General features: G+C 41.0%; 1 protein-coding gene and 1 pseudogene across 2 annotated transcripts in view; both read left to right on the forward strand.

The window, feature by feature from the left end:
- Positions 1-9,440: 9,440 nt before the first annotated feature.
- EGFL6 (EGF like domain multiple 6) overlaps positions 9,441-15,923 on the forward strand; it is a 64,691-nt gene continuing 58,208 nt past the window's right edge. The window contains exon 1 of one of the 2 annotated variants that reach the window (XM_008973947.4): positions 9,441-10,591. In XM_008973947.4, coding sequence (XP_008972195.1) covers positions 10,518-10,591 — 74 coding nt within the window. In that variant the 5' untranslated portion in view covers positions 9,441-10,517. The remainder of the gene's footprint in view (positions 10,592-15,923) is intronic. The other variant, XM_003805687.5, reaches the window with a different exon arrangement.
- LOC106634279 (large ribosomal subunit protein eL30-like) lies at positions 10,682-15,723 on the forward strand (annotated as a pseudogene).

The raw sequence follows: 15,923 nt of genomic DNA on the forward strand, positions 1-15,923 counted from the left end.
GTCTACAAATTAAGTATCAATTATATTACTTATATATTTGTGTACCTGTTTGTCTATCTTTCCTCATTATGAGGAAGCTCTCTTAGAGCAGTTTTCTCTTGTCCCCTTCTCTGTCCCACAGTGACCAGCACATGGTAGGCACTAGGTAAACCTTTGTTGAATGAAAGAACAAGAAAAATCAACCTTTAGCTGTAAACTTTAAGCACAAATATTTCCATCAGAGCTGTGTTGTATTATTAATTCCTGAATATATACACTCATCTAAAATGGTTTGCGATGTTACTGGAACTCAGTAGCAAATACGGGATATTTTATTTTCATAATCTGAAGACCATTTAACATCAACAAAATACTATTAAGTTTTCTTTTTCTGTTTGGCAAAGATAACTATATCTAGGAAATATGTAATTATTAACATATTGTGTTTTTACAATAAGCTCCCAGTTACATAAATTCTTGTCCCTGGCATCCAAGCAGTAAAATGCATTTGACAAAAGCAGGAAATACTAGAGTTTACATACATCAGAAATCTGTTATTTAGGGAACTTATGGTGTATTTTGTTGAACTGAAAACAAAATTTAAAAGATGCGATTTTTTTGTTTTTTCATTTTCACACCATACAAATTTCATACCACACCCAAAAACATCACGTTTACAAGATCAGTAAAATGGAAGGTGTGGGGCCAAACAATGAGCTAGGATTCAACTGCTGGGGACTTTCTGGTGTGTGTGTGTGTGTGTGTGTGTGTGTATGTGTGTGTGTGTGTGGTTTTTTGTTTGTTTGACATTTATGCAAAAAGCTGGGAGGTAAAATGGAATGGTGTTTTAGCCAGGACTCCTCTGGCTGCAGGAAACAGAAATTCATTCAAACTAACTCAACATTCAAAGGAAGTATGTTAAAATGATTCAGGGAGTCTTATAGAGATGGAGGGCAGCAAGTAGATCCAGGTCTTAATGAAACAGAAGAATCATAAAACTAACTTAAGATAAAGATAGAGAGATAGTGGTAGGGATACATATAGTGATAGACATAGATACAGTGATAGAGAAATGGAAAGAGATATAGTTACAAATATATAAATGTAGTTATAGCAAGAGATATAATTATAGATATACAGATATAGGTACAATGATAGTGCCATAGGGATATAGATAACTAAGATATAGAGATAGAGCTATAATTATACATATAGTGATATAGAGATATTGATATTATAGGCATGTAGGTAGATACAGATATAGTGATAGAGATACAGAAGAGATATTGTTAGGGATATATAGACATAGGGAGAAATAATTATGCATATATAGATATAGCAATAGTGATAGATATATAATTAGAGATATGTAGATATAGATGAATATGGATATAATTATAGTTAAGTTATAGAGATATAATTATAGACATAGAGTTATAGATATTGAGAAATATCTAGATATCAATGTATATATATGTAGATGTACTTGGTTGGTACAAAAGTTATTGCGGTTTTTGCCATGGAATGTAATGGCAAAACCACAGTTACTTTTGCACCAACCTATACATGTAGATATAGATATATCCAAGGCCACCCAGTTCCTAAGCATTCCCTCCTGATTCATTGAACTTGTTCCTCCTGCTCCCCCAACTAACTGAGTTAGAGCTCCCCTGCTCTAACTTGATTTTGGACATGCCTTTGACTTGTCCCACCACAACTACAGTCCTTAGTGTCCCAATTCCACATTCCTGAAAGGAATAACATGGCTTTTATATCCACCCTGGTCCAATCAGCTATGGCCTAGGACAGTTGAGTCATAGGGTACAAACCACTATTTTTGGCCACCACTTCAGTAGGATTGTAGGAACTAGTTAACAAAATGCGGGGTCGGGCGGGGGGAGTTGATCATTTATTCATTGGATTAACATCCCTTCTTTGGTGAAATTAACCCAACCTTGCAATTTCAAATACAGTATTTTGGGGTCATGTTTGATTTTTTTTTCACTGTCCTGCCAAAGAAAATGTTGGAATCACAGAACATTAAAGGAAGGCACTTGAGGATCCAGAATCCTTGGCAAATACAAGCATGCCTCAAAGACATTGCAGGTTTCATTCCAGACCACCATAATAAAGAGACTATAACAGTAAAGTGAGTCACACAAGTTTTTTGGCTTCCCAATTTATATAAAAGTCATGTTTACTGTAATCCCAGCACTTTGCGAGGCCGAGGCGAGCAGATCATGAGGTCAGGAGATCAAGACCATCCTGGCTAACATGGTGAAACCCCGTCTCTACTAAAAAAATACAAAAACAAAGTTAGCCAGGCATGGTGGCGGGCGCCTGTAGTCCCAGCAACTCGGGAGGTTGAGGCAGGAGAATGGCGTAAACCCGGGAGGCGGAGCTTGCAGTGAGCCGAGATCGCGACACTGCACTCCAGCCTGGGCGACAGAGTGAGACTCCGTCTCAAAAAAAAAAAAAAAAAAAAGTTATGTTTAGGTCATGCTATAGTCTATTAAGTGTGAAATGGCATTATGTCTAAAAAATGTACATATCTTAATTTAAAAATTCTTTATTTTTTAAAAATGTTAATGATCATCTGAGCCTTCTGTGAGTTGTAACCTTTTCGCTGGTGGAGGACCTTGCCTTGATGTCAATAGCTGCTGATTGATAAGGATGGTGGTTGCTGAAGTTTAGGTGGCTATGGCAATTTCTTAAAACAAAACAACAATGAAATTTGCTGCATTGATGGACTCTTCCTTTTACAAAAGATTTATCTGTAGCACGTGATGCTGTTTGACACACATTTTATGTACAGTAGAACTACTTTCAAAATTGGAGTCAATCCTCTTAAAACCTGCTGCTGCTTTATCAACTAAGCTGATGTACTATTCTAAATCCTTTGTTGTCATTTCAATAATGTTCACAGCATCTTCAGCAGGGGTAGATTCCATCTCGAGAAGCCACTTTCTTTGTTCATCCATAAGAAGCAACTTCTCATCCATTCAAGCTTTATGATAAGATTGCAGAAATTCATTTACATCTTTAGATTCTAATTCTAGTTCTCTTGCTACTTCCATCACATCTGCAGTTACTCCCTCCACTGAAGTCTTGAATCTCTCGAAGTCGTCAATGAGAGTTGTAATCAACTTCTTCCAAACTCCTGTTATTGTTGATATTTTGATCTCCTCCCACAAATTACAAATGTTCTTGATGGCATCTAGAATGGTGAATCCTTTCCAGAAAGTATTTTTTATTATTTTTAGTAGAGATGGGGTCTCACTATGTTGCCCAGGCTGATCTAGAACTCCTGGCCTCTAGTAATCCTTGCCTCAGTCTCCCAAAGTGCTGGGATTACAGGTGTAAGCCACTGCACTCAGCCCTTTCTAGAAGGTTTTCAATTTACTTTGTCCAGATCCATCAAAGGAATCACTATCTATGGCATCTATAGCCTTACAAAATGTATTTCTTAAATAATAAGACTTGAAATTACTCCTTGGTCCATGAGATGCAGAATGGATGTTGTGTTAGGAGGCATGAAAACAACATTAATTTTGTTGCATATCTCCATCAGAGCTCCTGGGTGACCTGGTGCATTGTCAAGGAGCAGTAATATTTTGAAAGCAATCTTTCTTTCTAAGCCATAGGTCTCAATAGTGAGCTTAAAATATTCAGTAAACCATGCTGTGAACAGATGTGATGTCAACTAGGCTTTGCTATTCCATTTATAGAGCACAGACAGGTGGATTCTGTATAATTATTAAGGGCTCCAGGATTTTCAGAATGGTAAATGAACATTGTCCTCGACTTAAAGTCATCAGCTGCATTAGCCTCAAACAAGAGAGTCAGCCTGTCCTTTGAAGTTTTTAGGCCAGGCATTGACTTCTCTCTAACTATGAAAATCCTAGATGGCATCTTCTTCCTATAGAAGGCTATTTCATATCCACTGAAAATCTGTTGTTTAGTATAGCCACCTTCATCAATGATGGTAGCTAGATCTTCTGGATAACTTGCTGCAGCTTCTCCATCAGCACTTGCTGCTTCACCTTGCAGTTTTATGTTATGGAGATGGCTTCTTTCCTTAAAACTTCATGAACCAACCTCTGCTGGTTTCCAACTTTTCTTCTGCAGCTTCCTCACCACTGTCTTCATAGAATTGAAGAGTTAGGGCCTTGCTCTGGGTTAGGCTTTGGCTTAAGGGAATGTTGTGGCTGAAGACCTTTGACTCTTCCTTTCATTTGAACACTTAGAGGCTATTGTAGGGCTATTCACTGGCCTAATTTCAATGTTATTGTGTTTTAGGAAATAGGAAGTCCTGAGGAGAGGGAAAAACTCAGGGAACAACAGGTTGGCAGAGCAGTCAGAACACACACATTTATTGAAATTTGCCGTCTTTTGTGAGTGCAGTTCATGGCACCCCAAAACAATTACACTAGTAACATCAAAGATCACTGATCACAGATCTCCATAACAGATATAACGATAATTAAAACGTTGGAAATATTGTGAGAATTACCAAAATGTGACAGACACACGAAGTGAGCCCATACTGTTGGAAAAGTGGCACTATAGACTTGCTCAATGTAGAATTGCCACAAACCTTCAGTTCGTGAAAAACACAGTATCTGCAAAGCACGACAAAGTGCACTGCAATCAAATGAGGTATGCCGAGATATAGATGTAGAAAGTGCGGCCCAAACAGGTGAACGGGCTTGTCCAGGTTGAGGAAGTTAGTTGGTAGATTCCTGAACTAGATCTTCATCCTCCTAATTTCCAGTCCTAGGCTCCTTTACCCAACAATGCTGCCTCACTCAAGAGTAGCAGAACTCCTTTGTGTCAGAACAACGTGGTTCACAACGAGTTATTATCTGAGAGAATATCATTTTTAAGATTTTCTATTTTCTAAAAATCTTGCCGTCTAAAAATTACTTCATAAAATGATTTGTAAAAGTAGGGGATAAAACAAGGACAGTTATATGTATAGGGCAGGAAGAACTGATCTTTTTCCCTTGTTTCTGCAGCACCCTGAAGTACTTCTGTTAATACTTATGTCATTAATTCTAATAACATGTTTACATTTATGTGACTCGGGGGAGGGATTATGTCTTATTCATCTTTATATTCCAACCAAACACAGTGTCCAGCACATGATTGGTGAAGGGACAGTAAATATTTGTTAAAGGAATGAACAAGCCTACAAACCATAGATGAGAACTTTCTGAAAATAGGAAGGTATATGTTTTCTACAAAAGAAAAAAAGACATTTTTTGTTTTAGAAAATTTTACCGGTTTTATTTCTTTAAAACAAAGGGATCACAAATGTAGTTCCAATTTTAAGTCCACAGAGCATTTCTCAACCAAACATTTCCAAATCAAGTTGGAGTGACTCTGAATAAGAGTCTTTACTTTTAAGGCGTATCTAAACGGAGTTGCCTGGGTTTCACTCTCACAAATTATTATATAGAATTTATGTAGGAAAAAATAAATAGACAAGCCTTGCAAGAGTATGCCAAGTTATTATTACATTCAATTGTGAACAATAAAATAGCAAAGGATATTTATACACAGACCAGGAAGAAGAAAGCATACAGGATAGACTCAAGCAGTAATCCTCCCCACAATGAAGACAAAAAGAAAAGCCCCTGCTGATTGAATGCCTTCAGTTGGAAATTTATGAATTTGCTTTAAAGTCAAGGGAGCTAACATCTAGGCAATGGGGTTTCAATCACAGGCAAGGGGATTCTTTTATTTAATAATGACATTTAAAGAGCCATGGACCACCCCCCTTAAAAAATCAGAGGAAAGCCATGTTGTCCCTCACCATAACATACTCTCCTACACATAAAGTATTATTTGCTATTTCTTGTGGTGAATTGATACTACCCCACATTTGCCAGGTTAAAAATCCCTGCTATGAAGAATGAAATCTGGTGGCAAAATTAATCTCCAGTGAGGTCTGACTTCAAAGCCCATGTTCTTTTCATTACATTGCTAGGTAATCTTAGACAAGATATTTAGCTGCTCTAAACCTCACATTCCTCATCTGTAAAGTGGGATAATAATGCCCACCTTAAACAGGTGTTGTCAAGATTAAATGATTACTCTTTTTAAAATATCTAACATATAATAATCATTCTACAAATATCAATTTCTTCCTCTCCCTCAATTACTAAGTGGTGAGTTCTAAGACCTAGCAAAACTTGAGAGAAAAATGCATCAAGGTGTCATTTTTTCCCTTTTAATCTTGCCTTAGTTTTTTTTTCCTGCCCTACAAGAGGTGAGAATTATATTGTTGAGGGAGACCAGACATTCTAAGAACCACGTGTTAGTCGTCCAGCCCACTTCACCAGGGAGAAAAAAGAAACAGGAACTGTCTGGTGGACACATTTCCACCAAGGGCCCCCACTACTTGGCACAGGGCCCAGCACTTTGTAGGGCCCCAATAAATGTGTGAGCAAGAAAGAAGGAAAGGAACAGAGAGAGAGAAAAGGAGGGATGGGTGGAAAAGAAAGGAAAAGAAGACTGAAAGTGATTGGGACTTTTCTTCTACCATAGAGCTCCAAGAGCAGGGTTCTTGACAGGCACAGGATGAAGAAAATTGATGTGTATCTCAAGAAACACCTTCCCATACAGAATTTAGCAGTGTCTGCATCAAAAGACATATAATTCTTCATTGACTCCTTTCACTGAATAAGAAGAAATGGAAAGAAACAGACCAGGAAAATATATCAATTTCTAGAACAAGGCACTGGGCTACAGTTAACACAGAAGATTAACAATTAAGAGTTGCCAGTTTTGTCTTCAGTAGGAATGATGATCAATAAAACATCATGACGTTTGAAGGGGAGGACTCTATAGCAGAAACACAGAGACATTAATTCATCCTATGTGGGACATCAGGAAAGTTGCTCCACAGGCTGGAGCTGAGCTTTTACATCTGTAAAATGTGGGAGTTGGTTCATATTAGTGGTTCTCAACATCAGCTGTTCATTAGAATCACCAGAGGGGTTTCTGAAAGTGCCCATGCTCTAGCCATAGCCCAGACATTAGCATCTTGGAAGGTGGAGCCCCAGGCATCAGTAGTTTCAAAGCTTCCCAGGTGATCCCAATGTGCAGATAAACTTGAGAACTACTGATCCAGGTGATTTCTGGATCCTCACTACCCCTAGTGTGGTCCTCAGACAAGCAGCATGGGTGTCGCTTGAGATCTTTTTAGTAATTAAGATTCTCAGACCTTACCTCAGACCTAAATAAACAGAATCTGCATTTTAACAAGATCCCCAGGCAACCTGTACTGACATTAAATCTTGAAAACACTGGCCTAGGCACTCTTCTATGCAGCTCTTTCTTCTGACAATGCTTTGCTTTTGGTGCTGATATTACAATAATTTTTAGATCTCAGTGCCTGGCACATTGTAAGTGTTAAAAGTTTTATACGTGTGTCATGTATATGTATTCAGAAAGCACAGAAATATCCCATCACACCTGTTCCACACGGGGGTTAAGTGGAAATAGATTGGAAGAAAATGTAGCCCTGTAAAAGGCACTGACGATTTTATGAGATTCTGATCAAAGATTGTTTTTTCTTTGTAGAATGATGAAGTAGGGTCCCCTAAAGATCAGTTTCCAGGTTCCTCTTCAAAGTCAGCAACACCAGTGCAGTTATTAAAAACAACTGCCTCCATGTGGCAATTTGTATCCAACGTCTTCTCACCTGGCAACACATCATTTGCAGGTTCCTTCTCTGTTGCTCATATTATGTGACAGCTCTTTTGTTCACAGCTCCCCCAGGAAATAATAGGTGGGTTGGCTGGGGAGTGTTTGACCTCCCCCAAAGTTTCCTGTTGTAATGTCCATTACCTCCTTTAAGCCTACAAAAGAGAATTCAGCTCTGACAAACAAAAAGCACAAAGCATCAAAATACTGAAACTAAAGCTAGAAAGTTACAGATAATGTCAATGCAAGATGTTATTCTGACTTTGTAACTCAGGACTAAGAAGGCAGATAGCCCTCACATTTTAGACTAATCATGTTTAGTTAGGACTTTTTTGAGTAATGGTTTATTTGGAGGAGGGAGTGATTAGTATCCAAATGTTAAGGGAGAAGTGGCATGGGCAAAAATCCATAATTTTTAATTCGATCCAAGTTCCAGATATTAGGTAGCTGCCAATGTCATGCCACTACCCGTATCCCCTCAGGCCTTACATTTCAGTAGGACCTTCAACAGTCAGTATCTCTAGCCATTTGCCTGAGGGCTTTCTTTGGCTGTAAGCCCCACTCTGTCTTCAGCACAGAAGACTGAATTCTAGGATCAGTACCACAGTTGAAGCTTTCAGGCAATGAGTGAATGGAAGTGGTGTATAAATACCCAGTTCCCTTGCCTTTTAGGTAAAATCATTTGGAGATGCTTGTTCTATGCTGGCTCTGGGAGATCCCCAGCAGCATGAACCTCCAGTTGCTCACAATGATAACTTAATATATGCCTGATATTGTCTTCTTTCCCAACTCATTTCCTCACTCACCTACCCATGTTCTCTGTACCTCCAGAATAAACTACTTTTACTTGAATCTTTGCCTCAGGGCCTGCTTGTGGGGAAACCCACAACAAGACAAATTTTATATTCCATTTTCTTTAAGATCCTCACAGGTATAGAGTTCATAACTTATATTATTTTCTTTTAGTTTTAATATTTTCAGTAAATAAAATAAGTTATGGTATGAAGAGTTCAAAGTGTTTTGATGACAACCTTGAAGAGCTCATCTTATTACCTTATTCATGATACTCATCTGACATGTGAATCTGCCAATACGTGAGAAGATGAGAAAAGAGATTGATATAACAGCAGCAGAGCCCAGTGGGGAAAAGCCCTGGTTTCCAGTTCTGGTTCTATACTTGTTAGCTGTATGACCTTGGTCGGGCAAGCTGCTTAACCTCTCCGACTCAGTTTCTTGACACTTCAAACATGGGGGAACTAATGGTCTCCATCCATAGGCTTGTGGATGTTCAATCAGATAACATATGTGTTTAGGACAAGGTCTGACACTATTAATTACGAGCAGCTCAATGGTCTAACTAGTTACCCAAGAATACTGAATCCATGGGGATACCTTCAACTGTAAAATAGAAGACCCAACTAAACATGGCTTGCACCAATAAGAACATCTATTACAATGTAAAGCAAGATTCTGCAGCAAGAATCTCCCCCCTCCCTACTTCTCACATTTCATTGGCCAGAATTAAGGCATATGCCTATAAAACCATGAATCAAGCTTCCAATCAAGATAAACCTCCTCTTTCTCTGTATCCTTTTTCATTTCATTTCTCACACCGGGCCACTGTGTGTCAGAGGACTATCACAATAAGCCTCAGTAGATTGGCTGGTGCCGGGCAACCTTAGCTGAGCTCATTCATATACGTGTGGATTGGGTAATATACATGAGGCTCCACCGAGTAGCTCTGCTTCAAGCTATAGATCTGCAGGTTGACGAGGTAGCTTTTTCACCTGTTTCTCATTCTCCTTGGACCACCAGGCTAGGTGGTGCAAGGTCTTCTCATGTCCATGATAGAGGGTCAGGTGTGTTAAGACCTAGGCTTGGAACTGGAACACTGCAACTTTTCTGCCCTTAAACCATTGATCAAACAAGTCACACGGCCAAGTCCAAAGCCAAGGTGTGGGGTCACAGTGTCTGCCTACCATGAAGCCAAAGGGTGTGGACGTAGGAAGGACAGAAAGGGATCAGTCATTCATTCTAATGTAACACGTTGTCAGAACAAAGAATGTGTCAGTACCCAAATGGATCTGAATTCATATAGCATTCATGTTTCTGCCATGAATTTCTGCACTGGTTACTATATTGGGATATCATCTGGGGTCCCATGTAAGTAAGCTGTTGCAAATGGGCCTGAGAGATTACTTGCCAAATGACAGGGTTGCCCAGGACTTAGTGACCTTCCAGCTCTAGCATCCCATTATTTGCAGTTTGTAGAAGAAAACCGGGAGAACGTGAAAACCCAAAGAGAAGTGAGGGATCATGTCTTAGGAACCTGCATCCTTCCATCCTGCTTCGACTTCTCAACTAAATTCTTAAGTCCTGGAGTGCAGGTATCACCGAAATTTGCCCCATGCCTGAAATACATGGTAGTAGATGGTGACTCTGACAAGCGTGAAGTGACCTGAATCTGGGGGAAGTTTCTGGGTGAACAGAGAGCGCGGAGGATGCGCGGGTCATGCTGGAGGCGGGTCCCAGCCAGATGTGCACAGCCCGCCCCGCCCTGCCTCGCTCACCCCGTCCAGCTTCATCCGCAGAGGAGCCTCGGCCAGGCTTGCCAGGGCGCCCCCAGCCCCTCCCCAGGCCGCGAGCGCCCCTGCCGCGGTGCCTGGCCTCCCCTCCCAGCCTGCAGGGACAGCACCCGGTAACTGCGAGTGAAGCGGAGGACCCGAGCGGCTGAGGAGAGAGGAGGCGGCGGCTTAGCTGCTACGGGGTCCGGCCGGCGCCCTCCCGAGGGGGGCTCAGGAGGAGGAAGGAGGACCCGTGCGAGAATGCCTCTGCCCTGGAGCCTTGCGCTCCCGCTGCTGCTCTCCTGGGTGGCAGGTGGTTTCGGGAACGCGGCCAGGTGAGTGTCTGACTGGCGATTGGCTTCCCCCCACCCCCGGCCTGAGGTCCCGCTTTGGGGCCCCATGTCTTTGCAGGCACCCCCGCGTGTATGGGTGTGAGTGTGCACGTGTGCCTGTGCGCGCTGCGACGGGATTTAACCTGGATACCAGGCCGGGAGCGCCCACGGGCTTTCCTCCCTGCTCTCCTGTGGCGGGGCTTTGCACCTAGTTAGCTCCTTTTGCATCAGCTGTGCCCCACCTGGCTGCGTCCGGAGGGTTTCAGGAGGAGGGAGGCTCTGCACGCAGACCCGTGGGTGCGTGCGGGCTTGATGGTCTGCAGACCTGCTGTAGGGGCAGGTGTGTGAGGGTTGGTATGCGTGTCGGTGGGTGGGTTCTGTGTCTGTGCGGTTTTGTGTTTTCCACTGTATTCACAGGACACCAAGTGCTTGTCAGTCGCTAGTTTTGCTGGGGAAGGAGGGAAAGAAACCGAGGACGATAAAGCATTTACTGTTCTTGAGCTGAGCCAGCCGGGCTGCTCTCCTCACTGCTCTCTGATTAGGGTTGATGAACTGGAAAGAAAGGACACGGTTGTCAGATGACAACCATTCTCATTCTTGCTATGGCAATGCAGACTCTGAAGCCGTTCCCTACTGCCCTTAAGCTTAGCTGAGACCTGAAATATTTTTTCCAGAGATCGGCAAAGACGCTTAGTAAATGCACGCTTACATGGTGACTGTCGACCTGGCACTGTTCTAAGCACTTCAGGACTATTAACCTACCCAAAGCCATAATGGCTCTGTGTGTAAGGTACTATTATCATCATCTCCGTGTTGTAGAAGAGAAAAACGAGGCACAGAGAGGTAAAGTAATTTGCCTGAGGAAGCATAGCCAGTAAGAGATGGAGCCAGGGTGCAAACCTAGGTATTCTGGCCCAAAGTCTGTTCTTCACCAGGGCACTAGGGCAGCCTTCCGGCAACGGAAGAGGTTTTCTGGTTCTCTAACTGTGATGTCTTGCTTTCTACTTAGGTGTCCACTAGAATATGGTTTTTCCACCGCAGCATTATTGACCTTTCGGGCTGGGCTGGATAATTATTTGTTGGGGTGATGGGCTGCCCTGTGCATTGTAGGATGTTTAGCAGCACCTGTGGCCTCTACTCACTAGATACTAGTAGCAACCTTGACCCCACCCCACCCCCCACCCCCACCACCACCACCAAGTTGTGGCAACAAAAAAAAAGGTTTGGGATATTGCCCAAGGTCCCTGGAGGGCACAATTGCTCCTAGCGGAGACTGCTGAACTATAGAAATTTTTCAGTGATGATTCCTGAGGAGAGTAGGATAAGAGCTTTGGTTTGGTACAGGCTTCTCGAAGGTTTGCCTATCTTTGTTTGACTTACAGGAAAAAATATTTCATCAGAGTTAGCCATGGTATTAAAGGATTTCGAAGTTAAAACAGAACAAACCTCAAACCAGGTTCTTAGAATGTATGATCGCAAGTTTCAATTTCCTTTTCATGATAAAAATGTAAGCAGATGCAATTTGCTCATAATCACGTTTTCCTTGAATGCTAGAGGTTCTTGCATTGCTAGAAAGCCCACTTAAAAAAGACCAAATGCTATTTGGAGATGAGATTAATAGTTCTTTAGCGGCCAGCAAACTGACCTCCAGGAGCTTCACTTTCAAAGTGCCACCTAATTAAATTAAAAGCCAAAAGCCCCTGGATAAACCAAAGCATATTAAACTGGAGAATCCATGTCAGGATTCTGCAATTCTGCAGTTTTCAAGATGTGAACCATGGTTTCTTTAGACGATTATCAAGTTTATGAGCTGGTGTGTTTATTATTTGCTCAATGTGCTTGGAAATATCAAGTGGTCAGCTCTTCAGGAATGTCCAGGACCCATGTTTAATCAGCTCTAGATTCCACATTATGGATAAGACACTGTTACAGAGAAGGCAAGGCACCCATTGCAGAAAACTGTGTCTACTGGTTATTTCCTGGGGTTTCACAACTTATAGGAAAAACTGTGGCTGCTGTATAGAGATTTCCAGTATAAGCATCAGTTCTTTTTAATTGAAACACTGCACTATGATTTTATAACCTAGAAAATTATGTGCTTCTTAAATGGTATTTAGTGCATAGTACATAATTAACGCTCATCAAATGAATAAATCATTAGCTCCATGCATGTACCTGCCCTTAAGCTTCAGAATTTGGCTTGCCTTATATTTTTTATGTCCTTTGGGTATTGGAACTATTTAGATACCCTAGACCTGTCCAATACAGCAAAGATGGTAACCAGGAGCCCCAAGTGGCTATTGAATACCTGAAATGTGACCAGTCCAAGTTGAGATGTGCTGCAAAAAGTATCAAATACACATCTAATTTTCAAAAAAAGAACAGGAACTATCTCACTAATCATTTGATATTGATTACATGTTGAAATGGTAATGTGGATATACTGCATTAGATAAAATTGTTATTAAGATTAATTGCTTCTGTTTCTTTAGCATTTAAAAAATGTGGCTACTAGAAAATTTTAAATGGCATATATGGATATTTATTTCTATTGGACAGTGCTGGTCTAGAACATTTATTGATCTGAACTCCATCTCGAGTGTTCTAAGTCCTAACACTGGGATCTTTTTGCCTTGAGTACCTAAGATAAATATATTATTAACTTTGCTATTCTGGAGATTAACGTTTGGAGCAACTCCTTCCTTACAACATATTTCTGTTTTATATTTTTTTCTCTACTGAATTCAAGTAAAAATAATGTGAGAGAGGAGGGAATGACTAGGTTCCTGCTGAGAGGCTTTACTTACAGAGACCACATGCTATGTGGGTAATTGATTTTTCTCAAAGCCCTGGTAGCAAAGTGCCACTGTAAAAATTGGCCACAAATTCCATGGCTTAAAACAACAGAAGTTTATTGTCTTACAGTTCTGAAGACCGGAAGTCCATAATGAATCTTATGGGGCTAAGATTAAGGCATCAGCAGGACTGGTTTCTTCTGGAGGCTCCAGGGAGGATCCATTTCTTGTATCTTCCAGCTTCTAGAGGCTGCCAACAGTCCTTAGCTTGTGGCACAATATCTTTTTCCTTTGTCACTTTGCCTTCTCTCTGATTCTTCCTTGTTTTCTTCCTCCTAAGAAGAACCCTTGTGATTATATCAGGCCCACTCGGATAATTCAGGATAATCTTCTCATTGCAAGATCCCTCACTCGATCACATCTGGAAAGTCCCTTTTGATATATAAGATAACATTTACAGGTTCCGGGGATTAGGATGTATACCTCTGCGGGGTGGGGGCGTTATTCAGCCTTTCACAGGAAGCCTGAACTGTAAGTCTGTTGTTCTTATTTCTATGGGCTAGATTTTATCTTTAAACATGATTTTGGTGATTTTCGAATGATTGGTATATCATTTATTTCTTTATTCTTCAAGCTGTAATTTGTGAGAATGTACCCAAAACTAAAGAGCTGTGTGTTTCTGGGAAATAATAATCATCTAATTACAACTTAAAAATCATTTCTGGGCAGCCTTATTTCAATAGTTAGTTTCACTGGCTTAGAAAGTGTTAAAGTCCTATTTATGTGTAATTCATGAGCATAAATCAAGGCTATGTAAACATTACAATGAAAATAAGTATATTACCTAGTCTTCATAAATCAGATTGGCATTCAACAGATATTATTGAGGCCCTAGTCAGTGTCAACCATTTTCAATGTTATTTCAATCAATCCTCTCAACAACCCTAAGAAATGGGTATTGTGTTCATTTGACAGACAAGGGAATGGAGAAACTTGAAGAAATTAGGTGATTTCCCATGAATTACATTTGATTTGGTCTTCTGCTCTAAGACCAGTGTTGTCCCACTATTCCAAATTTATTCCCTCAAAAAAAGTGAATACAGAAAAGCTGACATTTTTACAAAGGGCTTTCTTACAAATGATCACCAGTGATCCTGTTTAGCTTGACTCTAGTTCAGCACATTCAAGGGACATATGTAGAGTAAGTGCTCCATCCACCCAGTACCACCACTTTCCTTTCTAAGTTTGCATTTTCTCAGAAGCAGACTCTGTGTGTAATTTATTTGAGAGGTGACCCCAGGAAGTTCTGGTAGAGAAGTGGGGAAGTGGGACAGAAAAGGGAAAGAAGTGTTGTAAAAATAAGTCACCACTCTGTCAATCCTGCTGGGGAATTCTAGGAGACAGTAGAACACGAGAATCCTAGTTATCCCTTGTGAAGACAAGGGAGCCGGGGTGTTTGTAATCCCAACAGTCATTGGTTGAGGGCTTCTGGGGAAGGGGATTCTGCACTTTCAGCCTACTGTGCACACAGGAAGAGCTGGCTCCTGCCAAGACAAAAAGTTCTCAGGAATCGTGAAATGAGGCTGGTCAGGTTCCACAATGTGCCAACAGCTATTTGCCACTGAGCCAGTAAAACAGGGAACTACCACTGATGAACTTGTGCTCCTGGTGACAAATTTCAGGACAAAAACTCCTCTGAGGACAGTGGGGGCAGGACATGCAGGTATCCTGAGGTGATGTGGACTGAATTGTGTACTCCCTCAAGATACATATGTTGAAGCCCTAACCCCACTACCTTAGAATGTAATTACATTTGGAGATAGGGTCTTTAAAGGAGCAGTTAAATTAAAATCAGTTCATTATGGTGGGTCCTTATCCAATATGACTGCTGTCATAAGAAGAGGAGATTAGGGCCTTTCTCCCTCCCCAGCCATCTTGGTGGATGCTCTTGGCTGGGGGCCATCCCACACCTAAGACAGGAAGACTGTGGCTGCAAAAAAGACAAAAAAAAAAAAAAAATCACCGGAGTCAATCAACTGTAGGCTCCAACTCATTATGAAAAGTGAAAAGTACATGCTGGAGTACAAGAAGACTCTGAAGATGATCAGACAAGGCAAAGTGAAACTGTCATCCTTGCCAACAATTGTACAGCTTTGAGGAAATCTGAAATAGCATTATTACAGCATATTGGCCAAAACTGGTGTCCATCACTACAGTGGCAATAATAATGAATTGTGCACAGCATGCAGAAAATACTACAGATTCTGCACACTAGCTATCATTTATCCAGATGATTCTGATATCATTAGAAGCATGCCATAACAGACTGGTGAAAGGTAAACCATACAAAATTATTCTTTACTAAAACTTGCCAAAGCTTATTTAAAAACAAACAAACAAACAAACAGGCCAGGCATGGTGGCTCATGCCTGTAATCCCAGCACTTTGGGAGACCGAGGCAGGCAGATCACCTGAGGTTGGGAGTTTGAGACCAGCCTGACCAACATGGAGAAACTCTGTCTCTACTAAAAATACAAAAT

Source organism: Pan paniscus, chromosome X (assembly GCF_029289425.2).
Source record: "Pan paniscus chromosome X, NHGRI_mPanPan1-v2.0_pri, whole genome shotgun sequence".
NCBI classification, from domain to species: domain Eukaryota; kingdom Metazoa; phylum Chordata; class Mammalia; order Primates; family Hominidae; genus Pan; species Pan paniscus.